This window comes from Falco naumanni, chromosome 1 (assembly GCF_017639655.2).
Source record: "Falco naumanni isolate bFalNau1 chromosome 1, bFalNau1.pat, whole genome shotgun sequence".
NCBI classification, from domain to species: domain Eukaryota; kingdom Metazoa; phylum Chordata; class Aves; order Falconiformes; family Falconidae; genus Falco; species Falco naumanni.
Window position 1 is genome coordinate 48,229,056 of NC_054054.1, and position 27,275 is coordinate 48,256,330.

Sequence of the window (27,275 nt, forward strand, 5' to 3'; positions counted from 1 at the left end):
AGAAAATAACTCTATCCCAGCTGAAACCAGGACAGTCATAAAAATAATGATGGTGATACTAAAATACAGCCACTGTGCCATTATTCCAAAATAGCTACCAGAATTTTATGTGAAAAATTCATGTTGTGTCAAATAAAGTTCTTGGTAATTAAACGCTTAACATGGGTATTACTGGAATCAGATTTTAATTCTTTCCCATTTAGTGTCAAAACCTACATGATTCAGAACACTTGACCTGGCTTATTGTGAATCATGTTCAAGACTTGATTAATCTGTCCCATGAGCCTCCAGTACAAGACTTTATTAGTGCTGTTCACAGGAACTCGGCAGCCAGTGGTCTCTTCATCCAGGCCATTCAGTCACGGTGTGAGAATCTTGCAGCTGTAAGTTTAACTTTTTGACTTTTTTTAAAGAATAAAGTCACTTACACTTTAGCATAAGTTTAACTGATAAGTATGCAAATTCTGACATTTCTGGGTCATTTATCAACTTCTGATTTTATTTTTAGAGTCACCTCTTTAAAAATGCAACAATATATTAGCAATTTTAGTATCAGATGTGTTCCAATCTATCAAATCTATGAATTCAAGTAGAGTTGGTTAAGCTGCTTTTCTTCCTTTCTGGGTATTAACCCCACATAATATCTGAAGGGTAAATTAAACCTGTAACCTATGTCTTTGATTTCAGTGTCTTAGTAGCGTAAATAACAGAAGTACTAACTACAGGGGCAGGAATAGGAATTAGTCCATCTTCGGTAGGACCTAACAACATGAAAATGATCTGCAAACTCTGCCTTCCCCATTGATTCGCCCCACAAGTTGTAGCCTCTTGGTGAGGGAAATACTGCTTCAGAAATTCAGTGTATGATTTCTGTTGATTATTTTAGGTTTCAGATTAAAAGGCATGAATGATATTTTATAGGGATGTAAGGTTGTATGCATCCCTCTTTATCTTGAGAGCTCACTAGATGGGAAATGTCATTTGCTGGGTTTCCTCTGGAGCTAATGATGGGAGATGCTACCATACCATGAATAGCCTGGTAACATTTCCTGTTTTCCCATTGTCTGTGCAAGTCTAGTGCAACTGTATTAGTGATTTAGGCATGTGAGTAAAACACTTTAAAGGTAAACGAGATTAATCTGGGCTTTAGTGTCTGAGAGTTGGTAGAATGAACTAAAGGTGTTTGAATGGACGATGTCATTCTGTGAAACGTTTGGTGATGGTCAGAAAAGTCAGTAAAATTAAAATAGCTGATATTTACAGTCTACTCTAAGAGAAGATTGGTTCCACAAGTCAAACTAGTTTGTCTTTGTGTTTCTCCCTTTAGATTATTAGTGATGAATTGGTGCTAATAGTAAAAAAAATCTAAACATTTCTTTGCACCCTGAGTGGCCATTGCTGTTTCTAATGCTGATACTGATTTCTGTACTGTCTCTTGTTTTGACTGTTCATGCCCCTACCTTCTTCCAGCAAGGGTTCAAGCTTCTCACTGTTTTCAGAGCTTTCTACAATTCCACTTAAGTCTTTCTAGCTTTTTTCCCTAGAAGCTTTGCTCCCTACTTTTTGCTTTCTCTTTGTAAGAGTAAGCTTTTACAGTTAAACATTAAACAACTTAATGTTCATGTTAATTAAATAACCCAGTAACTCAGACCTATTCATATATAGATGATTATATTGATCAACTAGTCTGCTAATAGTTTTTCTAAATGCCTTTCCCTTTAGCTTGAAGGTCTTTGTATTCCAACTGATTGCCTTTTTTTGTGTGTGTGTGTCTGTTTCCTGGTTTGTTTTGTTTCAACATCCAGCCCACAACTCTGAAGAAGACTTTACAGTGCTTAGAAGGGATACATCTCAGCCAGTCTGGGGCTGTCTTAACATTATATGTTGATAAGCTTCTGTGTACTCCATTCCGTGTGCTTGCTCGCATGGTTGACACACTGGCTTGCCGTCGGGTAGAAATGCTTTTGGCTGCAACTTTACAGGTAAATATATTTCATTTGTAAATAAGATTGGGCGGTGCTAGCAATATAACCAAGTGTAATGATTTTGATTACATCAAAATACAATGATGTTTCAGTGATTTCATTGGAAAGGAATCTTTTTTACGTAACACGTAGGTATGTGATTGTTTACATTTCACTTTATCGGCCTATAATTTTCCTAACCTGTTCAAAGTACCTGTGGGTATTTTACTTATTTCTGTCCTGTAAAATTCTTGTGACTCTTTCCTATAGAACAGTATTACTCAGTTACCAGTAGAAGAACTGGATAGAATTCAGGAATACCTTCAAAACAGTGGATTAGCAACAAGGTAAACAATATGAGTACATGTTAAAATGCCAAACTGATGTTCTAGTATTAATTATATTAACTTTTTTTACTATGTTTTGGTTTTTTTCTTAAAGGTAAGATAGTGGGTCCTTTTTGGAGGTAGAATAGGAGTAAAGCCTCTCTTATGAGATGCAGGCATATTCTGGCACAAGAATATGTAGTGTTTGCTGAGTTGAATTTGCAATATACTTAAGAATTAAAGCAAGCTAAAGGCTTGAAAGCATCAAATTATCTCTCCCACATCCCACTCAGTATTTAACTTTTGAGAGACAGCAACTGCAAATTAATTCCTTGACAAAACCAATTTTACTGAAAACAACTTCATTTTCCTCAAACTTCTGCAGAATTTTGTGCGTCCAAGCTGGGTGTGCTTGTGTTTTGTGCTGGCTTTACACCCCCCACCCCCAGATAACTGTGTTAAAACTTGTAACTGTTTAGTTCCCTGTTTAAACTGCTGTTACAACAAGGAGCAAATGATTCAATATTTTTTGTATTTAATGTTGGAAACAGCTTCATTTACTCTTCTTGATGTCATTGCTGTTTGAGAGTAATATATGTTAACTGAAATAAGGAATAAGTAGGGGGGAAGTATCTAAAGCCCAAGACTGCAGTAGATTGATAGGAGTGTGCCGTCGTAGGTAGCGTTACATTTGACTTCTCAAAAAACCTACAGAAGCTCAGAATGACTTTATAAAAGTTCTTGATAGCAGTAATGGGATCAAAAAATGCCAACCAAACAAAAACTATAAAAACCTCAAACTCTTGACACTGACATAAATCCACAAGCTTGAATCCTTAATATATTCGTGGTGGCAGGGAGGGGAAGGAACAGTTTTAGTGGATTCTTGTTTTGTATCTGTTACAATGTATTTGTCTGCAATCAAATAATCTGTACACTAACTTTTGATTCTTATTCTTAAAAGAAGTTACTGTATAAAGAAAATGTAACAGCTTGCGTTTTATGCCTAAGCATGTACAGATTAAATCTTTATTGTTGATGGTGCTGAGTTCATTATTTTGGCTACTGATAGCTAGTGACATTTACAGTTTTGCATCATACAACTGTATATATCCAACAAAGTACTTAAGACGCTACTGCTTTTCTCTCCCAGGATTAGAATTAACTCACTGGATGTCTTTCTATTTTTAAATTACTTACAGAACTGAGTAAGTTAGCTCTCTGCTGATGTGTTCCTCTATTTTCAGACACCAAAGACTTTACTCGCTCTTGGACAGGTTTCGTCTTATGGTAGCACCAGCCACAACTAGTCCTTCACCTCTGGTTACCTCACACCCACTAGATGGAGAAGACCAACCAGCTTTAGAGAATGTAATTCTAGACAAAGTAAGATTATATTTGGAAAGTGTCACTAAAAGTGCCTTGGCTGTAAACAAGCTTTGCTCATTACAAAATATTTAAATACAGGTTATTTGTACTATGCATTAATGTTCTCGTAATCGTCAATGAATCTCACATATAGGTCACTGAATTATTTCGTGTGTTGGCTGACTGTTGAACTTACGATGAATAATTAGGATGTGCGCAGATGTTAATGTTGATGGTGCTTAGGAAAGTTTTACCTAAGATTCAGTAGAGACAGGTATCTGCTCTTTTTTTCTTGATGTGTTTACTGCAGTGATCAGTTTTATTCATTTGCTGAAAACTCTTGGTTGACTCTTGGAAATAAGATTTTAGTTCTTGATTTCCATTTCTCAGCTTTAAATTACTTTCAGAGAGCAGTCATGACTACTTAACTGTTTCTGTCTTTCCTGTACTTAAGTGTGTTTATTTCAAAGTGAAGTGGGAAGCTAACAGCCAGCCTTTTGTGGCCTGTGTCCTCCTTTCTTTCCAGTTTATCCCATGGCACAGAGAACATCTTCTCAGTCCTTTGTGTTCTACAGTGATACACAGTAATAGGAAATTTTTGTAACTGAGATGACAAAAGTTACTTCGTTAGCTGACAGTTTGGAGGACACTGATATATAGTTGAGGAACCCATTGACTTAGGAGAGAGCTTGAGAACTACTTAACAGGAGGAAAAAATATTTATGCCCAGAAACCATTTATCCGTAGTTTTCTGTCTTCAAATTAATGAAAAAAAATCTCCTTCCTCTGTCACTGTAAATCCTGCACGGAGTAGATTTTGTGTGCTTCCTCCACAACCTCTATGTAGTTCATAGAGTCATAAAATGTTTCAAGTTGCAAGGGACCCATAAGGATTGTGAAGTCCAGTTCTCTGTTCCTTGCAGGACTGCCTAAAACTAAACCATGTGACTAAGATCATTATCAAGATGCTCCTTAAACTCTTGACAGGCTTAGTTGCATTCTAATTAGTATCAGCAAATTCAGGATGTCCAGTTGAGACAAAACATAGAAAAGGGATAACTGAGCCTTTTTATATTCCTTAGTTAAATTAGTTATATTATGAACCAGTTCCTGTAGTCTCATTGGTAATAAGGAGTAAATCTGTGATGATGTATGATGGTCTTGATTTATTTCAGAATGTTTATCTTCATCTGCCATCTGCTGATCTATTTGAATCTGAAGACTTTTCTTCCTTGGTTGTAGTACTGCAAAATTATGTTTTTGTGACTGTTGAGCATTCCTTTTTTTTTCCTAGGTATTCTCCTCAGCTTTAGGATCCTAATACATACGTATACATTCAGCTTTTTTCCTCCTTTTTTTGTCCAGACTCTATGGAAATAGAGAACTTGCCAGTGAACATCCATTGGTCTAGCTTATGGTGGTCCATTCACCAGTTGTCTGTTTTGCCTAGCTTTTTTCTTTGAGGTTTTGGGTTTTTTTACATTCATGGACCACGATTCAGTGCCAATGAGCAATTCTCTCCCTGTGTTCTTGAAATGTATTATTTTTCTGAAAATAAATATGTAATAATTTTTTTTTCATTATTAAAGGACTGGTACGTGTCACTAGTGAGGTCACAGTGTTGCATCAAGTCTGACTCAGCACTGCTAGAAGGCGCAGAGCTGGTGAATAGGATTCCTCAGCCTGACCTGAACTCCTTTATGACCAGCAAGGTAAGTTCTTTGTCAGATGAAACATGGTCAGCTGAAGAGGCTGTAATTATTTCTAATGTTCTTATTGGTAATATTAATAGATTATATCCTTAAATGTTAACACTTCAAATTCATATAGTACTGGTAGTTAGTTCAGTTCTTGAATTTTGTTTGACTTTGGAAACTTAAAACAGATACCTTTCGTTTCTGTGGTCTAACAATGATGCTACTACTAACTTTCCAGTAGTACAGGTTGGGTGTATAGAGTGAAAGTGAAGGTTGGTTTATGTATTGCAGTCACAAAAATCTATTTTACCATTTTACATAATGTTCTTGTTTTGCCATACAGTCTCTTACAAGGCCAGATGCTTCTGTAACCTTTAAAATACCTGTGCTAGGTAACTTGCAGTATGCCACTAACAAGCCACAGATAGTAAATCTGGAGTAGAGGACAACTTGTATCTATTACTTTGTTTTCTGAGAATGTATTTTGTTCTGCTGATATGCAGAAATAATAGTGGGAAATTGTTTTAAAAATATTTGACTTAATTGTTTGAAAACTTATTTCTTGAAGATTCCTTGTATATAGATCATTCTTAAGCTTTATTCACATATTGTTCTGAAAATCTGGAATAAGCAAATTGATTTTTATTTCTGGTACAGTAGTGTTTGGAATTTAAATGTGGAACAAGTATGGGCTTAATGATCGTACTGTTACACCACAATGGAATAGAGATCTTATTAACTAACTTGTTATTTAATAAACTGTTAATTTACCACCATATTAGTATGCCACAATAGTACTATCAGATATTTAGCTTCTCTTTAAAGCAATTTCTTTACTTTTTATTTACTATTTGATTTCAGGAATTCAACCTCAGCTTGTTAGCACCTTGTTTAAGCCTGGGCATGAATGAAATCTCAAGAGACCAGAAGAGTAGTTTCTTTGAAACAGCTCGGAGGGTAACTCTGGATCATGTGTCTACCACTGTACAAAACCTTCCTGCCAACCACCAGGTTTTTCAACCACTCTTGCCAACTGAGCCATCAGCCTACTGGAAAAAACTAAGCGATATCTTTGGTAATAGAAATAATGGTCTTCTAAAGTTTATTCTCTCCTCTGCAAAGGCACTTTACAGATGTCTTGTGAATGAATGAACTTACTATTTTAAAAAATGAAGATATGTGGCATAAATGTGCTAATTAAATAATTCTGAAAAAACATTAATTTAGAGGGGCGGAAAATTTGAACTGCTAGATTTCATCCAGTCTTATTTTCTAGGAGATGAGATGATGTACCAGTCTATGATGACACTTTGTCGTGCACTGGCTCAGTATTTGTTGTTACTCTCAAAACTACCAGCTGGTCTCCGTGTTCCTCCTGACAAAGAGGATGATATCCTCAAATTTGTAGTTATGTCAGTAGAGGTAAGAAGCTACAGCATAATTAAAGATGTAATGAAATGTTGGGAGAGGGAATGACTTTGACTTAAACTGGTCCTATTGAGTAACTTCTGATCTGAGCAATTTTCTTGTCTTAACTGTAGAAATTTCTTCTGTGGTTATTTTTTTTTGATCTGTGCTAGTAAATCAGATGGGCTTATGTGGGATAAGGGCAGCTTTTTACAAGGAGAGGTTGATTGAATGAAGGAATGATCCTGGCATTTGGGAGAGTGGCCCTGCACTGATTTTTGGAATACTAAATAAGCAATATATAATGCTCATAATTTTATTGTATTTAAAATAAATTCTGTTCTCAGGAAAAAAAGTCAGTACAGCTTGCTAGTAAAACTTATGTATTGCTGAGTTAAAAAAAAAACCAACAAAAACCCAAACAGCTTTGGTTGCAAGTTCTTCTGTTGTGAGAGTTTGCTGTTAATGAGAAATTTTTATTTTTGCACAGGCACTATCATGGCATTTAATGCATGACCAGATTCCGTTAAGTGTAGATCTTCAAGCTGCTCTGGATTGTTGCTGTCTGACATTACAGCAGTCTAGTCTCTGGAATTTGCTGGCTTCTGCAGCTAATGTGACATATGCTTGCTCCTTAATTAATTGCATTAGATTTATCATAGAAGCAGGTGAGTCCAATTTGAACAGCTACGAGAAAATTTTCTTAATAAATTGTCAGTCATCACTGATCAAATGCTAGGTGTCTGGAATATTTCCTCTGAGTCCTTTTTAATTATTTCTTTAATTTACTTTTACTACTTTAATTTCTCATTTAAAATTTGGTGTTTACTTTTGAACTTGGGAGATGCCTTGAAGATGTTAAGTATTTGACTTAGTTTTGAGGAGAAAAATGGAGTACGAGATCTGTAATGGCTGTATCTTTTAAATATTTTTGTCTAATTCAGTTGCTGTTGAACCTGGTAATCAACTTCTCAGTCCTGAAAGAAAGAAGAATACTTCAAAAGGCTTAAGTGAGAGTGAAGTTGATTCAAACACACAGAGTAAGTAAATGATGAATTCCAGTTTTGCCTTAAACTTTCACCGAAGAAATGTTTGTAGGTACCTTTTCCATTACTATTTTCTTAACAATGATAGTTCCTCACTTATTTTTTAAGTGTCTATTAAATATAAGTTGACATTTTTTAACAGGTATAGTTGTTTTTTTCTTGCAAGTTAAGCATCAATGCAGATTCTTTTGGAGGATTCTGTTAGTTGTGCAGCATGCTGCAGACTGACTTTTTAAGTGTTGTGGGATTTTTAGATTTCATGTGGGAGAGGTAGGATTGTCAGTATTTCTTCTGAAGAATGATAGATTCATTATCTGTCCTTCTACAGTATGGAAGCACTATGTTGAGGTGAAGGTCAAGTCTTCTATATCCAGTGGTGCTGGTGCAGTAAGATACCACTTCCATCCACAGAAATTACCTGCTTGTCAGATTTAGCATAGAGGCAGCTGTGGGACTGTTTTTTCATAAAACAGATGAGTTTGATCACTTTGAACAGAGCATTTGTGAGAATTTAGTGTGGCATGTTCTTGCTTTGGTTAGAAATTGAGCTGCCCTGCTGACAGCCCTCAGATACTGGTAATCTCCAGCACTGAGACTGGCAAACAACATGCAGGCTGTTGTGGGGAGGGTGATAGTAGCTGAAATATTGTAGAGTATTTCTTTGTATACATCCTTATTATGGTTTTGTCCTTTTTAGTCGACATGCTCTTTTATGAAGCATTTCTTGGTTTTCTGTATTTTTAAAATGATGTGGCTTTTGATTAGATTCATAAAACTGAATTTCTTTCTCTCCCAACAAAGAAACCAAACACGTTACTGCGGCTTGTGAAATGGTAGCTGAGATGGTGGAATGTTTACAGACTGTCTTGTCACTGGGGCACAAAAGAAACAGCAGTATCCCAGCATTTCTTACTCCTGTCCTCAAGAACATCATCATCAGTTTAGCAAGGCTGCCTCTAGTGAACAGTTACACAAGAGTACCTCCCTTGGTATGTTCATTATGCTTTGTTTTCAGGACTTTAAAAGCTTTTGAACAACATTTTGAAAACAAAACATGGTGCTGCATCGTAACTTTTACATTAGTAGGACTTCAACCTTTAGCTGGTTTGATGAGCCAGTTTGTCTTTTTAAACACTGAGTAGCAAAACATTGTAGAGGTAGCAAATAAGAGTTCACTTTGGAAGCAGAGATTTGATTAGAAAGGAGTCTAGTTGCTCCTTACAATTTCATTTGAAAGAATATCCAGCTGGTAGTTTAAGAAAGGAAAAGGAAGCAGTGAATCGGATGCTTTGTTAGGGCTAATATTTCCTCCTGCTCAGTGGGACTGTTTACCCTGGAAAGAGTGCAAAATCTACACTGCTACTTTGACACCTGAATTGACAAGTGTTTTTTTTTGTCACGCCAAGCACCACAGTGATGCAGCGGTGCTGGGGTGTCTGAAGGTAGTGTCTGAACTGACTCGGGTTTGTGTGTGGTACTATACCATGGTATACCATGCGGATACTTTTGGATTGTATATTGCTGATCTTGGATCTTTTGGACAAGGTATTTCAAGCTTTCTTTTTGGCTGGCGTAACATGGATTTAAGAGCATCTCATGATTACCTCCATGTATTGTTACTACTGTGAGATGTCTTCATTTTGATAAACTTCAAAACCATTATTGGGAACATTTCTAGGTGCTTATTAGGGAGAGAAAAAGAGGGTTTCCTGATAATGTGCAAGGCCATATCTCCAGTCTTTCTCTGTTTCTTAGTACTCTGTTTTTGAGCGTATGTCAAAAGATGCTAATTGTATTTTTTTGGATTGAGATTTTTTTTTGCCCACTCTTGGATGTATCTTTGTGCTTTTTCAGGTATCAATAGTATGTGAACAACTTTCCTGAATTACCTTTCAGAATCATTTCTACATAATCTAGGAGTCACCTAGCAATTAAATCCTAAACTGAAATATATGACAGGAACTTACTTGCTTTTATACACGAACTTGGACAGTAGTACTGAATAATTAATTTCTCTTGAGAAATATGCAAAAAAAAATCCTTACCCAAAATTAGCAATGTAATGTAAAATTTGTATTAGCTGTGTTAGATATTTAGTCTCTCTCTAAGCATTTTTGTATTTGAAGAATTACTTTTTTACTGATGCCTTGTTGCTTTTGAATGGTGCATATATATTTATAGCTGTCGTGTTAGTACTATTTCTCTTTTGGATGAGTAGACTTTATATTTCTTCAGGTCTGGAAATTAGGCTGGTCACCAAAGCCTGCAGGTGACTTCAGCACGGTTTTTCCTGAAATTCCAGTAGAATTTCTTCAAGAAAAAGAAATCTTTAAGGAGTTCATCTATCGCATTAATACACTTGGTATGTACAAAATTAAAAATTAATACAGTTGGCTGTTATTGGGCATTCACCTGTGTTGGAAAGTTACTCAATAACTGAATCTGGTACTGTTTGTTTACTTCTGTTGCTTATGTGGAAGAGAAATACTATTTCAGAGCAGGTTAGTAATTGTGCTGCAATAATTATTATGTTTTGTTCAATGAAGGGGAAAAATTATAGAGATAAAGCCAAAAACTATTCCAACTCAGGGAGGTGCTTTCGGTGTGCTCTTAAAGTGGCTGGTTGTTTACTGGGTCATACACTTAACTATGTTTGAGAATATTTTGCTTCCCCATCCTTTTTTTTTTAATTCATGTATAGTGTATAAATAGAATTCAGTGCGACACTCAATATTTTAAATGAGATGCTGTCACTTTAAAGCTTCTAGATATGTCAAGGTTTACTGAAGGAGAGATCACTGGGACTTATGAGTTCAAGTCTTTATCAATAGATGAGCCTGTCAAGGGTAATGCACCAAATTTTCCATATGCGTATGCAAGTTCTTTGTTTTGGGGTTTATTTGGTGTTTTTCTCCCTCTGATCTATGGGTTAATATTTGATTGACTTGTGGTGTGGCACTGATTTCTGTTTGATCACTATGATGCCTAAGGTGACATTCACATTTTTGATTCTTTATATTAGTATAAACAGCAAGGTATCATTCAGGAATCCTCTGCAATCTTTTATAGGTAAAAATCTGTTTGGAAAAACTCTTTGAGAAGTGCTTGAATTTTAATGCCTATTTCTAGGCAATTCAGTTATTTTGCTTTTAGGGCAAGAAGATTTCTTGGGTCATTATGGGATTCTCCATGACTTTCTTTACCGTGAGAACTGGACAGTTTTCTGGGATGATTTTGTGTGTTGTGAAAACCTGATAGGTCTTGGTGTTTTGGAAGTTGGACAATGAAATTATTATCTAAATGATCCTGTTCAGGTTGGTTTTTTACATACATTTGAATAATATGCAGAACCCTTCTAAAAGCTTCATCACTTCCTAAAACAAAACAGTTAAATTTAAAGCTGTAGTGGTTACAAAAAATGCCAAATTGAATAGTAAATGGTATGAAACTAAATCAGTGGGAATGACGTACCATTTTTTTGATGCTGTTCCATGTTTAAGTTTGTATTAAGACATGAATGGCTATCTCTGAGTGTTTCCATAGGATGGATCAGCCGTACTCAGTTTGAAGAGACTTGGGCTACTTTGCTTGGTGTGCTGGTAACTCAGCCTATTGTAATGGACCAAGAGGAGAATCAACAAGAGGTAATGTTATTCACTGGATTATTTTAATTAAATCTTAATTAAAATAAGAAAAATGTAAAATTAATAAACCTGTAAAACAGAAAAGTAGTGAGTGAAACTAAGAATTTATTTGTTTTGTATTTCCTTGTCTTTATATCCCTGTGAGTTCAGACACATCCATCTTCTGGCTTAAAACTTCTTCAAGCATGTAAATAGTATGGCAAAATTCTAGTGAAGCTGTTTCAACTTTATATTGGTACATCATTCAACATGCACACAGTTAAAAGTGTGTTTGATTGGATTTTTGGCTTTAGGCACAATAGGAATGCCAAGAACATTGAGAGAAACAACGTGTGAGAGAACTGTGCCTTTAGGATATATATAGTTCACTGTGACTAATATCTATTAATTGCTATTATTAATGTGCTATCTAATAACCAAACCTCAAGGGGATTTTCTTTGGTAAGATTTTTCGGTAAGATTCTTGAGTAGGAATGAGTCGACCTGGAGATGCATGCTCATGTCTTCCACTCCCAGTTGTAGGCTATATATATATTGGATATCTGGGCTTCTAATTTGGATGCCTCGGGTAAGCATTCAAAATTCAGTGGAGGGCATTTGGGGGTTAGAGCTGGAGAGATTTATCTATAGCGAAAGCAATGATGAGACTGTTACAGTTCTCTTACACTTTTACAGTGGTGCTAAATACTGAATGTGTAGCATCTTGGTTTAGAAGAAACACTGGATGTATGTGGATAACGATGTCCAGAAAAATGCTGCTGAAAATTCATAAGGTTGTGTTCCTAAACAGGCAGTTACCAAAAACAATCGTGTCCCTCTCTGAAGAGTTTGCAACTCGGATTTTATCTTGTTTGATGCTTTGTTTCAACAAGTAACTAATGGGTAGATTCAAAGAAAGCAACTAAACACTTTGGAAGTTACAAAATTGACATCTTGAGGTTTTGATGGTGTTGGGATAAGAGAGGATGCATGCAGAATGGCTGAGATGGAAGGATTGTTGCTGTTACAGTCACAATGCTTTGTGTGCATTGCTTATGTCAGTTAGATTTCTGGATGGGAAGAAGTCTAAGTGTCAGGCTTACTAATGATAATTTAGTGGAAGGTGACAAATTGATTTTCAGGTCTTTCAGGATCCTTTTTTTTTTACAATTCAAATTATAGTAAGTTCATTTTACAGGAAGATACAGAGAGGACCCAAATTAATGTTCTTGCAGTACAAGCCATAACTTCCTTGGTGCTGAGTGCAATGACAATACCTGTTGCAGGCAATCCAGCAGTTAGCTGTTTGGAACAGCAGCCCCGCAACAAAGCTTTAAAAGCTCTGGACACAAGGTATTTTTTCACTTGTTCTAAAATGCATAAAAGTTACAATTGTGATAATATACAATTACAATTTCTTAATCCACCTGTAGCAATAATATGTATAGACTATTATCTGTTTACGTAGAAGTTACATGGACTTAGCATCATGCACCTGCTGAGTTAAAAGGCAGTATCTGGAAAGGACAATATCTTGCGAAAAACTAGTAAACAGCGTGCAGAACGTATTTCTTGACATTTCTCAGTTTTAGCATCCCTGATAATGAAAATAAGCGTAGACACATCACTGTAGAGTAAGCTAGTCAGAATTGCACAAAAATGTTAAAGGGAAAATCACTTAAATTGATTTCTGTTGGGCTTTCAGGTTTGGGAGGAAGCTAAGTGTTATCAGGGGAATTGTTGAACAGGAAATCCAAGCAATGGTATCTAAGAGAGATAATATTGCTACTCATCACTTATACCAAGCTTGGGACCCTGTTCCATCACTTTCTCCTGCTACTACAGGTAAGTGCCTGTGTGCAGGGGGAAGGGGAGAATAAATTTCTTTCATGTTTAAAAGTAGAAAAGATACACTTAGGAATTTATTTGAAATCTAGTTTGCAGGAAATGAAGCCATTTTCACATCTACTTTGTAATGCTTGTTTTAAAACCTTCTGTTTTGTTATAGGTACTCTTATCAGCCATGAAAAACTCTTGCTGCAGATCAATACTGAGCGAGAAATAGGTGATATGGATTATAAACTGGGACAGGTTTGTTAAAACTTTAACTCTGAACTTGACTTATATTACATTTCTTCTAGTTTATGAAAATTCAGTTAAGAGGCATTGCTTAACAACAGATGTAAACTAAAAGGTCTGAGTGGTGCAAGGTAGATCATAACTGGGTGACTCAGTCAGCTGTAACACCTCTCATATACTTTTTGTTTGTATGTGTGAGGTCTACCCATGAGCCAGCTACTGGGCAGTACTTTTCAACACTGTGTGCTAAAGGGTCCTTGTAGTGTTAGCTTTCACTGTAACGATGGGATTTTAATTTGCTATTGCATGCTTGCTATAGTCTGTAGGAAATGAAAAATCACTGTATCTAAAATAGCAGAGTAATGTTTGATTTAACAATGTTGTCCCAGTGTAGGGACATAAATTTCACCGGATGATGTTAATTATAAAATTAGCACTACATATGGTGAATTAAAAAAAAAAAAAAAAAAGTCCTTATCCAGTTATTTATCTCCTTGAAAAATTAAAATTTAAAATCTTGCATAAAGTTATATACAAATTTTAGATGTAACATTTGTTTCACTATTTGAATAGTATGTATTAGTGAAAAATACTTCAGTGTTAGTGGCATTATTTTTCTTGAGAATCTTTTGCATAGGGAAGGCTAAATGATCATTTATCTGCCTCTAGGCTTCTGTATGTTCTCTTGAGATTCTAAATGGCTTGAACATTCAGTATTTGCAGCTTTACAGACCCTACATGTTATTTACAAAAACTGGTAACACTATAATAATCTTTATTTGGAGCGTGTCCGGAGAAGGGCAGCAAGGCTGCTGAAGGGTCTAGAGAATAAGTCTTATGAGGAGTGGCTGAGGGAACTGTGGGGTGGCTTAGTCTGGAGAAGAGGAGGCTCAGGGGGGACCTTCTTGCTCCCTACAGCTACCTGGAAGGAGGTTGTAAGCAGGTGGGGGTCAGTCTCTCCTCCCAAGTAACAGGTGACAGGACAAGAGGAAACGGCCTCAAGTTGTGCCGGGGAGGTTTACGCTGGATGTTAGCCAACATTTCTTCACTGAAAGAGTGGTCAAACATTGGAACAGGCTGCCCAGGGAGGTGGTGGAGTCACTGTCCTCAGAAGCATTTAAAAAACATGTAGATACGATTGCTTAGTGACATGGTTTAGTGATGGACTGGGCAGTGCTGGGTTAATGGTTGGACCTGATGATCTCAAAGGTCTTTTCCAACCTAAATGATTCTGTGATTCTATGATAACAACACTAGGCATTAGAGATCCTGCTTGAAAAACCAATGTGTGTATATTTTTGCTTAGCTAAGAATTTTATGTAGAAATGATTTTTTTTCCCAAGAAAAGTCTTTGAGCTATGCAAGATCAGTAACTTTAGAGGAAAAAGTAATACCTGTATCGAAACACATGAAGTGCTGGTTTTGTTTTGGAATCTTCAGGCAGATCATTTATGAAATGTCATCAGCAGGTTTTACTGTTCTGAAACTCTAATTTTTTAAAATAAAATTTAAAGAAGAACTAACAGTTTATCTTCTTTGTAGATAATTATCTAGCCTGAGTCAAAGTACTTGAATTCTTAGTCTTGCCTGGTTTCATAAGAAAGTTTGCAGTCAGATATGCTGAGTTATGGTTTGAGTAGAGTTAGGAATGTTTTCCTATTGAACTGCAGTTGTTACAGTTATTTCTGAATGTTTTTCCTGCTTGATATGAATTGTAAATATTTATACTTTTCCTTAGATATTAGATCTGGTATGTTGACTTCGGGGTAATGCATGCACATTGTTAGTGCATGTTTACAGGTCAGCCAGATGCTGCTTTCAGGATCACCTGTGTTACTGTACTAAGAATGTGGTGATACTGTTTTTGGTGTGCCATGCAGTTTAAAGCAAGTTAAATATTGAAAAAGATTAAAAAAAGAATAAAGTGATGTCTAGTTCGTGTAAATGTTATTTGAGGCTGTGTTGCCTGTCCTTTAAATGAAAAATGTATTGGGCTTCTAAGATTTTTATTTTTCCTTAATCTGACTATGAGGGTATTAAATGTTGTGCTGCTTTTTCTTTTTCTTTTTCTTCCCCGCCCCCCCCCCCCCCCGTGTGTTGCAAGGTCTCTATACACTCCATATGGTTAGGAAATAATATCACTCCATTGAGAGAAGAAGAGTGGGGTGAGGATGAAGAAGATGAGAATGACATACCTGCTCCTTCCTCACCACCAACCTCTCCTATTAACACCAGGTGTCTTATGTTTTTTCTTGTCTCTTCTCTGATTTATCAATAAGATTTTACCTTTTCATGTTAAGTTCAATAAGCTGGGTTTATAAACTGGATGCTGGTAAATAAGCGTGTTATTTCAAATCAAGTATTTTAGCAGGATTTAAGAATAGCCATTTTAACACACGTTTATTGTGCCTTGCAGGAAACACCGGGCTGGTGTAGATATACATTCTTGTTCTCAGTTCTTGCTTGAACTGTACAGTCAGTGGATATTGCCATCAAATCCTAGCAAGAGAACGCCAGTTATCTTGATTAGCGAAGTGGTGCGATCAGTAAGTCTAATCTATTACTCAGAGTCATAATTGAGTATATGCTACCAAATATTCAGAGCTAAGCAGCATTTGTAAAGTATCTTTAAACGTATGGGAGATGCTGATTTTTCTTGGCAGTTTCATTATATGGGCAGTACATAAATATAACTTGACTAACTATTACATTACACTCATTTTAAACTATATAAGCATATGGATTGTGTATTCTGCTACTACATTACAGACACTTTATTGTTACTTAATGGTAGTTGGTATTCTACTTTACTTGCTAAAAGTAGATTTCAGGATTTTGCTTATTCTATCTCTGTAAAAAAATCAAGATTGAATAACAGTGTATTAGAGGGTTACATTGAATACTGAAGTGTAGAAGCAAAACTAAAGAACACAGGTGTGGAATGTGTCTTGATAGCCAGCATTCACTACTGTAAAAGATTTAAATGAAACTATCCTTGCAAAAGAGTATGTATTGTGTGTTTTGGGGTGTTACAACACATTGTAAGAGGCACATTTGTTCATTTTTGAGAATTACTTACAACAGTGGATTTGGTTTTGTAAACCTCTTGGGGGGGCAGAAGGACCACTTGGAGGTAACTGTTATCTGAGATAGATGGTGGAGTTAATTCTGGACAACAGTTATTCCAGACACCTGAGTTAACGTTTACACATTTAATAGATTTATCAAGGAATCTTTTGCTGACAGTTACAACAGAAGGAAGAGTCAGTTTTTGGCTGTCTGCTAATAGGCTTTTTTATATTCAATTTTAATTTGTTTACAGCTTCTAGCAGTATCAGACTTATTTACAGAAAGGAATCAGTTTGAGATGATGTATACAACATTGACAGAATTGCGAAAGGTGCATCCGTCAGAAGATGAGATTCTTGTACAGTATTTGATACCAGCCACTTGTAAAGCTGCTGCTGTTCTTGGAATGGTAAGAAATTCTCATGGAAGTCTACTGCAAATTCATGAGTGTCTAGGTTAACTCATCCTCAGGTTCTGCTGCAAAATCAAGAAAATCCCTTAGCTGATATGCATGGCTATAAGAAATAATACAGTATGTATTCTGGGCTTTCAGAGGTTGCAAACTCCATCTCCAGTTGTCCCATACCCAAGCAGAAAGGTTGTTCAGTTTCATGTTTTTTTGAGGTTTGAGCTTGATTTAATGTGCTTTCTGGTTTAGCTTATTCAGCTGAGTGTTACCTTTGCCCTGGACTCATTTATGCATTCCAGGCCAGAAATGAGGACTGTGGCTGTAATCTCATGAGAGCCTGAGACTGTGTATATGGTTAATAGTAGCTTGGTAGTCAGGTATCCCTTTTCTTGCATCATTCTGCACCTAGAGACAGAACATTATTAATGTGAGTTATTTAATGAAATGTGTTGCTGTCATTAAATCTGTAGACCAGAGAGCAGTAGTATTTTCCAATGGACATTTCAGAGCGGGACTATATATGAAAAAAATATTGCAAATTCTTTTGGAAGAAGTTAATATTTATAGAAACTCTTTGTGAGACTACTATAAAAATATATGGGTAATAGTGATAAGAAAAGTTTTTAAAGACTTTTGGGGTAGGTCTTCCAGGAGCTATTGTAGCAGCAGCTGTGTAAGGGAAGGCTGTGAAAGTGATGCCAAACATGTAGAAGCAGTTCTGGAGATGAGCTTGTTCTGACTAGGCTGCCATTTCCCACTCTTGTGAGAAGGTGTTACTAGTTCACTAACAGATAACTGACTAAATAGGTTAGTAGGAAGAACAAAAAGTTGATTCCATCAAGAGCTGCTCAGTTATGTAGAAAATGCACTTAAAAAGAGCAGCTAGAGAGCACACGCTGTAAAACTGGCCAGTATCTTAATACTTCATGAATACAGGGATGTGGTTACTAAATGCTTGATGTAGATTGAAAGAAAAAAGACTTTTCAAATCTAACAGTTTAGAACAGATTTTGCGTATTCCAGTAAGTTGTTGTACTTTGAAAAGAGGGAGTGAAGTATCTGATACAGCTTGAGGTTTGGAGATTAAACATAGAACCATGGAATCATTTAGGTTGGAAAAGACCTTTGAGATCATCAGGTCCAACCATTAACCCAGCACTGCCCAGTCCATCACTAAACCATGTCACTAAGCAATCGTATCTACATGTTTTTTAAATGCTTCTGAGGACAGTGACTCCACCACCTCCCTGGGCAGCCTGTTCCAATGTTTGACCACCCTTTCAGTGAAGAAATGTTGGCTAACATCCAGCGTAAACCTCCCCTGGCACAACTTGAGGCCGTTTCCTCTTGTCCTGTCACCTGTTACTTGGGAGGAGAGACTGACCCCCACCTGCTTACAACCTCCTTCCAGGTAGCTGTAGGGAGCAAGAAGGTCCCCCCTGAGCCTCCTCTTCTCCAGACTAAGCCACCCCACAGTTCCCTCAGCCACTCCTCATAAGGCTTGTTTTCTAGACCCTTCACCAGCCTTGTGGCCCTTCTCCGGACACACTCCAGCACCTCAGTGTCTTTCTTGTAGTGAGGGGCCCAGAACTGAACACAGGCCTCACCAGTGCCCAGTGCAGGGGAACGGTCACTGCCCTGGTCCTGCTGGCCACACCGTTTCTGACACAAGCCGTGATACTGTTGGCCTCCTTGGCTCCCTGGGCGCACTGCTGGTTCATGTTCATCTGGCTGTTGGCAAACACCGCCAGGTCTTTTTCCATCAGGCAGCTTTCCAGCCACTGTTCCCCGAGCCTGCAGCGCTGTGTGGGGTTGTTGTGACCACAGTGCAGGACCCAGCACCGAGCCTTGTTGGACCTCATACAGTTGGTCTGGGCCCATCAGTTCAGCCTGCCCAGCTCCCTCTGCGGAGTCTCCTGCCCTTCAGCAGATCTGCACTCCCCACAGCTTGGTGTTGCCTGCAGACTTGGAGGGCACACTGAATCCCCTTATCCAGATCATGGGAGTGGTGGAGAGAAATATGTGTAGGTCTGAGCGCCTGTGGTCTTGGAGAACAAACAAATGGAACACCGTACTGACTTGAGTGGATGCCGTCATATTCTTTTGGGTGTATACTGTAGGCATCTACCAGTCAGTTTCAGATTGAAGCATCCTTTGTGGTTAGCTGGAAGGCCAGAAAATTCAAACTATCCAATTCTTAGATGCAGAGGATTCTTGATAGCATATATTATTTACTGAACTAATGCTTACCTTGTTTCTTTGACTTTAAATCATGAGTACTTTGTACAGGTAAAACAAAAGTAGCATAAATTTACTAGTTAATCTGCAAGTCATCTCTTATCTGATTACATTAATCTCCTGACACTTGATTTGAAGTAGTTTTAAGCCAGGCTCTGGTTCACGCCATATTTTCTGCTATTTAATTTGTTGCAAGTATTTCCAAATGACAAGGACTCACCAGGTTTGAGGCAGTGTTGACTTCTAATGAATACTCTTGTTGGATGTATTAGGATAAAGCTGTGGCTGAGCCAGTAAGTCGACTGCTGGAATCAACCCTCAGAAGCACCCATATGCCAAGTCGGATTGGAGCTCTGCATGGAATCCTTTATATACTTGAGTGTGACTTGCTTGATGAGACAGCAAAGCAACTCATTCCGATTATCAGCGAGTATCTGCTCTCCAATTTGAGAGCAGTAGCACAGTAAGACCCGTACTTCCCTGCCCCCCCCCCCCCCCCCCCCCCACCTGTTGGAACTGTTGCATGCTTATGTGTGAACAGAAGGGCTCTTTATGCTTTGCAGTTGTCAGTACAGTTTAGAGCAGGCTGTTGTATCAAGCAGGTTTTGTCATTGTCATTGAAAATACCAGCCGATTTTACATTTCGTTTACAGAAGAAAAAAGATATTTGAGGGTGGGAAAACTGTTTGATAGCTCAGGCTTTGTCTCTCTGGTAAATTGTGTTCCGTAAACCTTGCTTTTCTGTCAAAAGGCATACTCTTTGAGTAAGACTTGCAGGATCAGTAATGAAGCTTATTTCTCTTAAACAAATTGGGCAATGGTAACTTGTAATTATATTGCTGATAAATTTCTTGTGTTGCACTGAAATTACCATGATAACCAGTGCTCTCCTATGGAGTCTTGGTGATACTCCGTGTGATTTTTAAAACTGCCTAAACGTCACGTGAAGAAATATGTAGTGTTTCTAAGGATTGTTCATACTGTCTCTGTTTGTGACTTAGACAAGTTTGATGTAAGTGACCACTAGTGGTTTTGCTTATTTACAGTTGTGTGAATATCCATAACCAACAGCACATCTTGGTAATGTGTGCAGCTGCTTTCTATTTGATCGAGAATTACCCACTTGATGTAGGGCCTGAATTCTCTGCAGGAATTATACAGGTATGTTATGATGCCTGTAATCACAGGTGGTCATGTGAATTGGGATCACCACATAGCTATCTTAAACACCTTGATTACTGTGGTGTAGGTGTGCTTTTGTGTTTAGTTTCCTTAATACCTGATGCAGTTCCATGCTGGCTGCAGTGGTGTGGTGATAGAAGATGACCTAAATACCTCAAAAACAGATAGTTGGCTTTTTTTCTTTTTCAGATGTGTGGAGTCATGGTGTCTGGAAGTGATGAATCGACGCCATCCATTATTTATCATTGTGTCCTGAGAGGATTAGAACGACTCCTTCTTTCAGAGCAGCTTTCTAGGCTGGACAGTGAATCGCTAGTTAAACTGAGTGTTGACAGAGTGAATGTGCAGAGCCCCCACAGAGCAATGGCAGCACTTGGATTAATGCTGACTTGCATGTACACAGGTATTTTTTTTAATATACATTTCTGATGTGGTGAGAGATGAGCTTACTAACAGGGCTAATTTCCTTTATTTGTTTTTGTTACCGAGGAGGAGAAGGTCTTTTGTAGCGTTTGCAGTAAACTTACAATGTTATTTTGGTTTAGGAAAGGAAAAAATCAGCCCCAGTCGTACCACAGATGCAAATCCAGCTGCTCCTGACAGTGAATCTGTGATTGTAGCTATGGAACGAGTATCTGTCCTTTTTGATAGGTAAGAGAATAAAGCATGTTATGGGGCACTGGAAGGGAAATTATTCCATTTGGCACTGTGTGGTCACTTCTTCTCTTTTCGACAGTTCTAATATTTAATCAATGACATTTCTCTGCTTACCTTTGCTTAAAATTGATACTTCTAGTAAATGCAGTAACACTGATGGAATTGCTGAAGGCAGCACAAGTGTACAGGAATGTAAATGGAAAACAGACATGTCCTAGCTGATACTGTGTGTTGCACAAACCGTAAGACTTTACAAATGTATTTCCAGCTCCCTTCAGGTCAGACTCTTAAGTGCTTTTCAGGATGTCTTCTGCATAATCAGGGATATAAATCCTGTTTACAGGAAATAATCTTTCAAACCACCCCAAGAGTTTAAAACCTTTTTCCCCTTCCCCCACCCAAATGTTGCTCTTTCAAGGCTGTTAAGTAATTGCAGTGGAAGGGTACAGTAAAAATTCTGTATTCACATGGAACTTATTTAATGGAAACATTTCAAAACCCATGTTTTGATCTGACAATCTCAAGCTGTCTTAAGTGAGCGTAGCATGTTAGACTTTGCGTAGTAGTTTGTGGGATAATGGGTTACATTTTTTGAAGTGTTCAGCGGGTTTTCTCTAAAACCGGATGAGGGTTTCAATTCTGCACTCAGTGAGAACTGAATTAGAGCAGTGCTTGAGTGCTTTTGAAAATATCACTTCTAAGAGTTAGCAAATACTCTAGTAAAAATATGAATACTGCAAGCGGAAAATAACTTTTGTAGGGAATAATCGCGAGACAATAACCCGATCTTTACACATCATAGATGCAGCCTTTATTAGGAAGACTTTCCAATCAGTGTTACTTAAGTCAAATTGTCTTTAAGTTGGAATATCTTTTCCCCTCTATATAGTGCAGTGCAACTTGTTTTTCCTGTTGAATATATTGGTCAATCTTGGTCTTGTTAGTAATGGAAAGAAGCGTTCTGCTTATAAAATGGTCTTTTCTCTGATAACTAGGAGTGGTGATCTCCCTGTCTTTAATTCTTCTTTATGTTTTTTTTCAGCATTCCTATTATTAAGTCTTGTCTCTGATGTCATTGCAAAGCTTCAAAATATGTTGAGTATTAAAAAAAAAAAAAGTTGAGGGAGACAGGACATGACACCTGTAACGACTTTTAATAGCTTTGATAGGCCTCTTTGGGTAGACTGTTGGAGTAAAATTACATAAAGTCTTGGATTCCTCAGTGTTGAAGACTCTTTTTGCCTATCTAGAGATGAAAGTATACTTTCTATTGCCAATTAAATTGGAAGAGAACTAGATATTTGCTGGAATTTGATTATAAAATTTGGGTTTTTTTATTATTTTTCAGGATCAGGAAAGGATTTCCCTTTGAAGCTAGAGTAGTGGCTCGGATCCTTCCACAGTTCCTTGATGATTTTTTCCCCCCACAAGATGTAATGAATAAAGTTATTGGAGAATTTTTATCCAATCAGCAGCCCTACCCACAATTCATGGCAACGGTAGTTTATAAGGTAGTGTTCATATGGTTTTGGTTTGTTGGTGTTTTTTTTGTTATAAGTTTCAGAAGATTTCTAAATAACCGACGGCTCAATCAGAGGGGCAAAGATCAATTTTGTTAGATCTAACAAACCAGTTGCAGTGATTGAGCTATGCTGCTGTAGGCTTTGTGTTCTGGGCAACATGGAAGGCTAGAATCACCTGTCACCCAGAAGGCAAAGCTCACAGCGGTACAGTTCAATCGCTGATATTGGCAAAAAAAAGACACAATTCATAGTTGTGATCCTGGTACTCGGACTCTTTAGGTCTGGAGGAGCCAGCCCAGGTCATCTGGCTTTATAAAACTTTACAGTCAAGCCCCTGTGGACTCTTGTTTGGCTTACTTGGACTCATGAATTGCTTTAGAGTGCATGTGCACACCCCATTCGATCTATAAAACCAGAGACACCAGAAAAGCCTTGCCTTTCTGTACTTGCCTCAGTTTGTCAGATGTCACGAGTCAAGTTGGATCCTGGCTGTCTCTTCTGCAAATTCTCTTTTTTTCTAAGCTTTGTGTTCATTGGGATTGCCTCCAGGAATCTGGTCCGTGAACCTCAGAGCTTTGTAGCTGTAGAGAACCTTTACAAGAGAAACTACACTCTTCCCGTATCCATCTGCTATGTCTTTATTCCTCTGTAAAATATTTTGCAGGTATTCCAGACACTGCATAGCACCGGACAGTCCTCAATGGTCCGTGATTGGGTGATGCTGTCTCTCTCTAATTTCACACAAAGAACACCTGTGGCAATGGCAATGTGGAGTCTTTCCTGTTTTTTTGTCAGTGCTTCCACCAGTCAGTGGATTTCAGCAATGTATCCTACAAAGACTGAATGTGTGCTATTTCTGGGTAAATACAGCGATTCCAAAATGCACATTGATAGCCTTGAAGGATAAGTGTACAAGTTTAGCATGCAACAAATGGCAAATTTGCTGCAGTTAGTGGTGTATATCACTTTGTGCCATTGATGCCTCAGGTTTGGGGGGAGGGGGGGGGGCGGGAAATCTTATAAGCAAATTATGAGAACAAAGTTATCTAAAAGTACTGTTTTAAGGTCTGTTCTTTGTGACTACGCTAAATGATTGGGCAAGTTAAGTCCTTACTTTGAAGGACTTCTTAAAAGCTTCACTAGATAGCTTTGCTATGACCTTTAAAAGCGTTGTTCTATATTCCTTCTGCAAGATAAAATATATTAATTAAAAAAAATCCACCAAACACCAAACTCAAAGAAAATTATCCTCTGCATACAAACGTGTTTTGTGAGTGTTCTCCCTGGAGATGCACTGCAGTAATAGTGAGCTCTGGCAGTGGAATGACATCAGCCAAGTAATTTGGAAGAGCCAAAAGATACTGGTGGTATCAGTGCTGGGTTTATTTAAAAACAAACAAACAGAAACCTCCAAAGAAACAGAAAAATAACTGTTGCATTTCATGACGAGGCAAAGAAGTGGCCATATGTCATGTTTGAAACTTGCTAATGACTGTTAATCTCAGCAGTGCTCTTTGGCTGTCAGGAGTTGTTTCTGTGGTGCTGATTCCACTGTTACCTCCAGTGGATAAAGAAGATTCCTGCTGGATTAAAATGTATTTCTGGGGGTAAGAAATTACTTGAAGTTAATGGCAAAACAGGATTTTTGTAGTAGTCCAATTACTACATGATGTTGTTGGTGAACTCAAAAATATGACATTTTACTGGATAACAGTGTTTTAAGTGCTATACCAAAAGATGAGCAACTTCTGTCCTATTATGACCTTAACTTACATCTCAGTCTTCCACATATTATCAGCAGAATGGGAAAATCAGAGCAAGTGGATGTTAACATCTTCTGTTTGGTGGCCATAGACTTCTACCGACATCAGATAGATGAAGAATTAGATCGGAGGGCCTTTCAGTCAGTGTTTGAGGTGGTAGCATCTCCCGGAACCCCATATCATCGCTTACTAGCTTGTTTGCAAAATGTCCACAAGGTCACAGCATGTTGAAAGTCCTGACGTGTAATGGAACTGCATGACTAGTGTTGGAATCTGATACGAATTACGGGGAATGCAAGACCAAGAAAGCATCTGGGGCTGCTGTTGTGGTAAATATGGACCTGTCAGTTTTACTTCCAGAATGCATGGACAAGTGCTCTGCAGCACTGGAAATCACCTGAAAAGTCTAGTGTAGTTCTTGTTCTTGGTGATGTTGTTGTTGTTGACACCAGGCACGTGTGAGTGGAAAGAAGTATGTCAACGTTTTTCAAGTGGTGTTTGGGACTAACCTGGGACACACTAACTGTAAAATACAAGCAAGTACTACATGCAAGGTAACTGGTATTACTCTTCTTCCTGATGTTCAGCTGAAGCCACTGTGGTGCAGCTGGTAAGATGCTGACAGAAAGACTGTTATTGCAAGCTGCAGTCATTAGAAAACGTAGCAGTTTTATGTACCTGTATATACTGTTGTGTAGTACAGAATATAAATTGTTTCCTGATGTCTCTCCCAAACAAAGAAAAGAGAAAATGGCTTTCATGATTTACACTTCCAGCATGTAATTCCTCTCTGGACTTTCTGATATCCTGTGGTGTATGTGTTGGTGATACTGGCGATATAGTGCACATACGTAACCACACATTTTTCTTTTTTCTTCTCAGGATTTAAAATTTCAGTACAGTATATCAGTAAAAGAAATTTTAACTTAAATATTTCTATATCATGTACAGTATGTAAAATTGTAAGATGTGTGGTGCATGAGCTGTGCTGTAATTTGAGATGAACAGAAGCCATGCTACTGAATGTCTTGACATCTGTATTGTCCTCACTTTTTGTTTTTCTTGTGCTTGAATTCATGTTCCTTTTGGAAATCCATCTTAATGTACAGATTACATCTTATTTGCATCTCACTTTTTCTTAAAGTGCTTTAAAACTGGAAGTCGCTTAATTTGTCTGGAGACGCTGCACTGAGGAGGCATTCTTGTGATCCACTTCCTGTAGGTTCTTTTGAATTCCTTTATTTTGAGGCGTAATGGTAAAAGAGAGGACTAGTTACTCTGGATCAGCCTTTTGTATACTTAAGAAACTGCTCTTATTTGCTGCACGGCATTGTAAGAGACAAAATGGTGCAAGCTCCCCAGCAGTCGGTAACCATTTGACCTTTCCTAACTGAGACCGCGGAGTCATCTGGATTCAACCCACTCTCATGTGCAGAAATTTACACTAGCAGTTAAGAATCGGAAGGCTGCTGTGGTCTACTTTGGGACTGGCTAAGGTGTTCGGTTACACAACCTCTTTCATTACCTGTTGTATACATAACGCTTTAGACACAAACACAGCACAAATATCTGCAAGTTTCAGGACACCACACAGGGCCAGATTTAGCTTTGACTTGCCACCCAGGGAGCCCCATTGATTCCTACACGTTACATGGGGAAATCTAGCGCAGCATTTCTCGTTAGTTCCGTTTGTTCTAATTCTTTAATTATAGAGAAATTATACCTTTGTTCTCAGTTACGTCCTATATTTAAGCTCTCTTCATTTTCTTATCACACCTTGTGGTGACACTTGGAAAAATGAGATAGTGTTGTCAGGAGGAGCATGTACTGTATGTATTTCTGTATATAATGTATATGTTGAAATTATACACATGTGACAACATTTAATGTATACAGATGTGTATATTTGTATTTATTAAACCCATGTATTTAAACTAATTCCAATCTAGACCAAAAATTGTTGCTTCTGCCCATAAATTGATTACAAAGGAATTGTCCACTGGTGTCACTTCCTTTTAGAAACTGATAGAGGAAACTGGTGGTATGGGCAGTTGAAACAACTGCAGAGTTGCTGTATTTAGCTCTCTACAGATCTTACTATCTAGAGCAATTATTTCTGCCCTTAGTTGGGTTACTCTTCTTTCTTTGGCCACAGCACTGTGGTGATTTTTAAAAGAAACTGAACAGGAGTTCAGGGAAAGGTTTAATAAAATAGATACTTTCAAAGTTTTTTGAGTTATATTGGAAATTATCTTAATTCTGCTAAGAGACTAATTCAAGGCAGTGAGATATAATACCCTGTTTCTTCATTAAGGGGTAGTATAGATCACTCTTCCCTTTTGTAACCACCAGTAATCATTTTGTACTGTAAGCCCACACACCAGTCAGTTTTTGTATGAGATATAGTTTAAGTGAAGATATTTTTGTAAGCTATTTTCCAAAATTTAAAGTAGATTTTAATATATTTTTTAAGCATCAGGTTAGTCATATTCTCACCATATAACAGTATATGTTGTGTTACAAACTGTTACATTCTTCATTATTTTAAGCTCCTCATGATTAACACAGAACAGCTGGTTACTTGACCTTGGGATAACAGGAGCTAGACCCTTTATGAAACTTTCCAAACCAATTCGGCACTTGTCGTAGAAACTTTCCAACCAGTGGAGGAATACATTGAATCAAGCAGTCAGCGTGGCTGGTTGAAAAACCTCAGGTGTGACAGACTCCCATTCCTCAAATGCCCGTTGCCGGCCTGCAAGCAAATACTTGCATTGCCCACTTCAAGTCAAGCTTTAGAGCTGATGCATTAGGTCTAACCTCACACAGATTCACTGGTAGTGATAACTCCATCTGTTTTAACCTCTCTTGGAGATTTGTCGTAGTATACCTCCTGAAACATGCCCAAAGTGTCTATAAAGAAG

The 27,275-nt window shown here is 37.7% G+C and overlaps 1 protein-coding gene across 5 annotated transcripts in view; it reads left to right on the forward strand.

The window, feature by feature from the left end:
• The window catches only part of HTT (huntingtin), an 84,357-nt gene extending 58,068 nt beyond the window's left edge, over nt 1–26,289 (forward strand). For all 5 annotated transcript variants that reach the window (XM_040592967.1, XM_040592972.1, XM_040593001.1 and 2 more), the window contains 25 exons: nt 204–383; nt 1,806–1,982; nt 2,235–2,311; nt 3,538–3,676; nt 5,248–5,370; nt 6,217–6,430; nt 6,632–6,777; nt 7,253–7,430; nt 7,707–7,802; nt 8,610–8,797; nt 10,044–10,170; nt 11,352–11,452; nt 12,630–12,784; nt 13,137–13,276; nt 13,440–13,522; nt 15,615–15,745; nt 15,927–16,056; nt 16,833–16,988; nt 19,499–19,689; nt 20,273–20,387; nt 20,598–20,811; nt 20,954–21,059; nt 22,414–22,576; nt 23,253–23,413; nt 24,369–26,289. In XM_040592967.1, the coding sequence (XP_040448901.1) occupies nt 204–383; nt 1,806–1,982; nt 2,235–2,311; nt 3,538–3,676; nt 5,248–5,370; nt 6,217–6,430; nt 6,632–6,777; nt 7,253–7,430; nt 7,707–7,802; nt 8,610–8,797; nt 10,044–10,170; nt 11,352–11,452; nt 12,630–12,784; nt 13,137–13,276; nt 13,440–13,522; nt 15,615–15,745; nt 15,927–16,056; nt 16,833–16,988; nt 19,499–19,689; nt 20,273–20,387; nt 20,598–20,811; nt 20,954–21,059; nt 22,414–22,576; nt 23,253–23,413; nt 24,369–24,582 (3,705 nt within the window). In that variant the 3' untranslated portion in view covers nt 24,583–26,289. The remainder of the gene's footprint in view (nt 1–203; nt 384–1,805; nt 1,983–2,234; nt 2,312–3,537; nt 3,677–5,247; nt 5,371–6,216; nt 6,431–6,631; nt 6,778–7,252; nt 7,431–7,706; nt 7,803–8,609; nt 8,798–10,043; nt 10,171–11,351; nt 11,453–12,629; nt 12,785–13,136; nt 13,277–13,439; nt 13,523–15,614; nt 15,746–15,926; nt 16,057–16,832; nt 16,989–19,498; nt 19,690–20,272; nt 20,388–20,597; nt 20,812–20,953; nt 21,060–22,413; nt 22,577–23,252; nt 23,414–24,368) is intronic.
• The last annotated feature ends 986 nt before the right edge of the window (nt 26,290–27,275 follow it).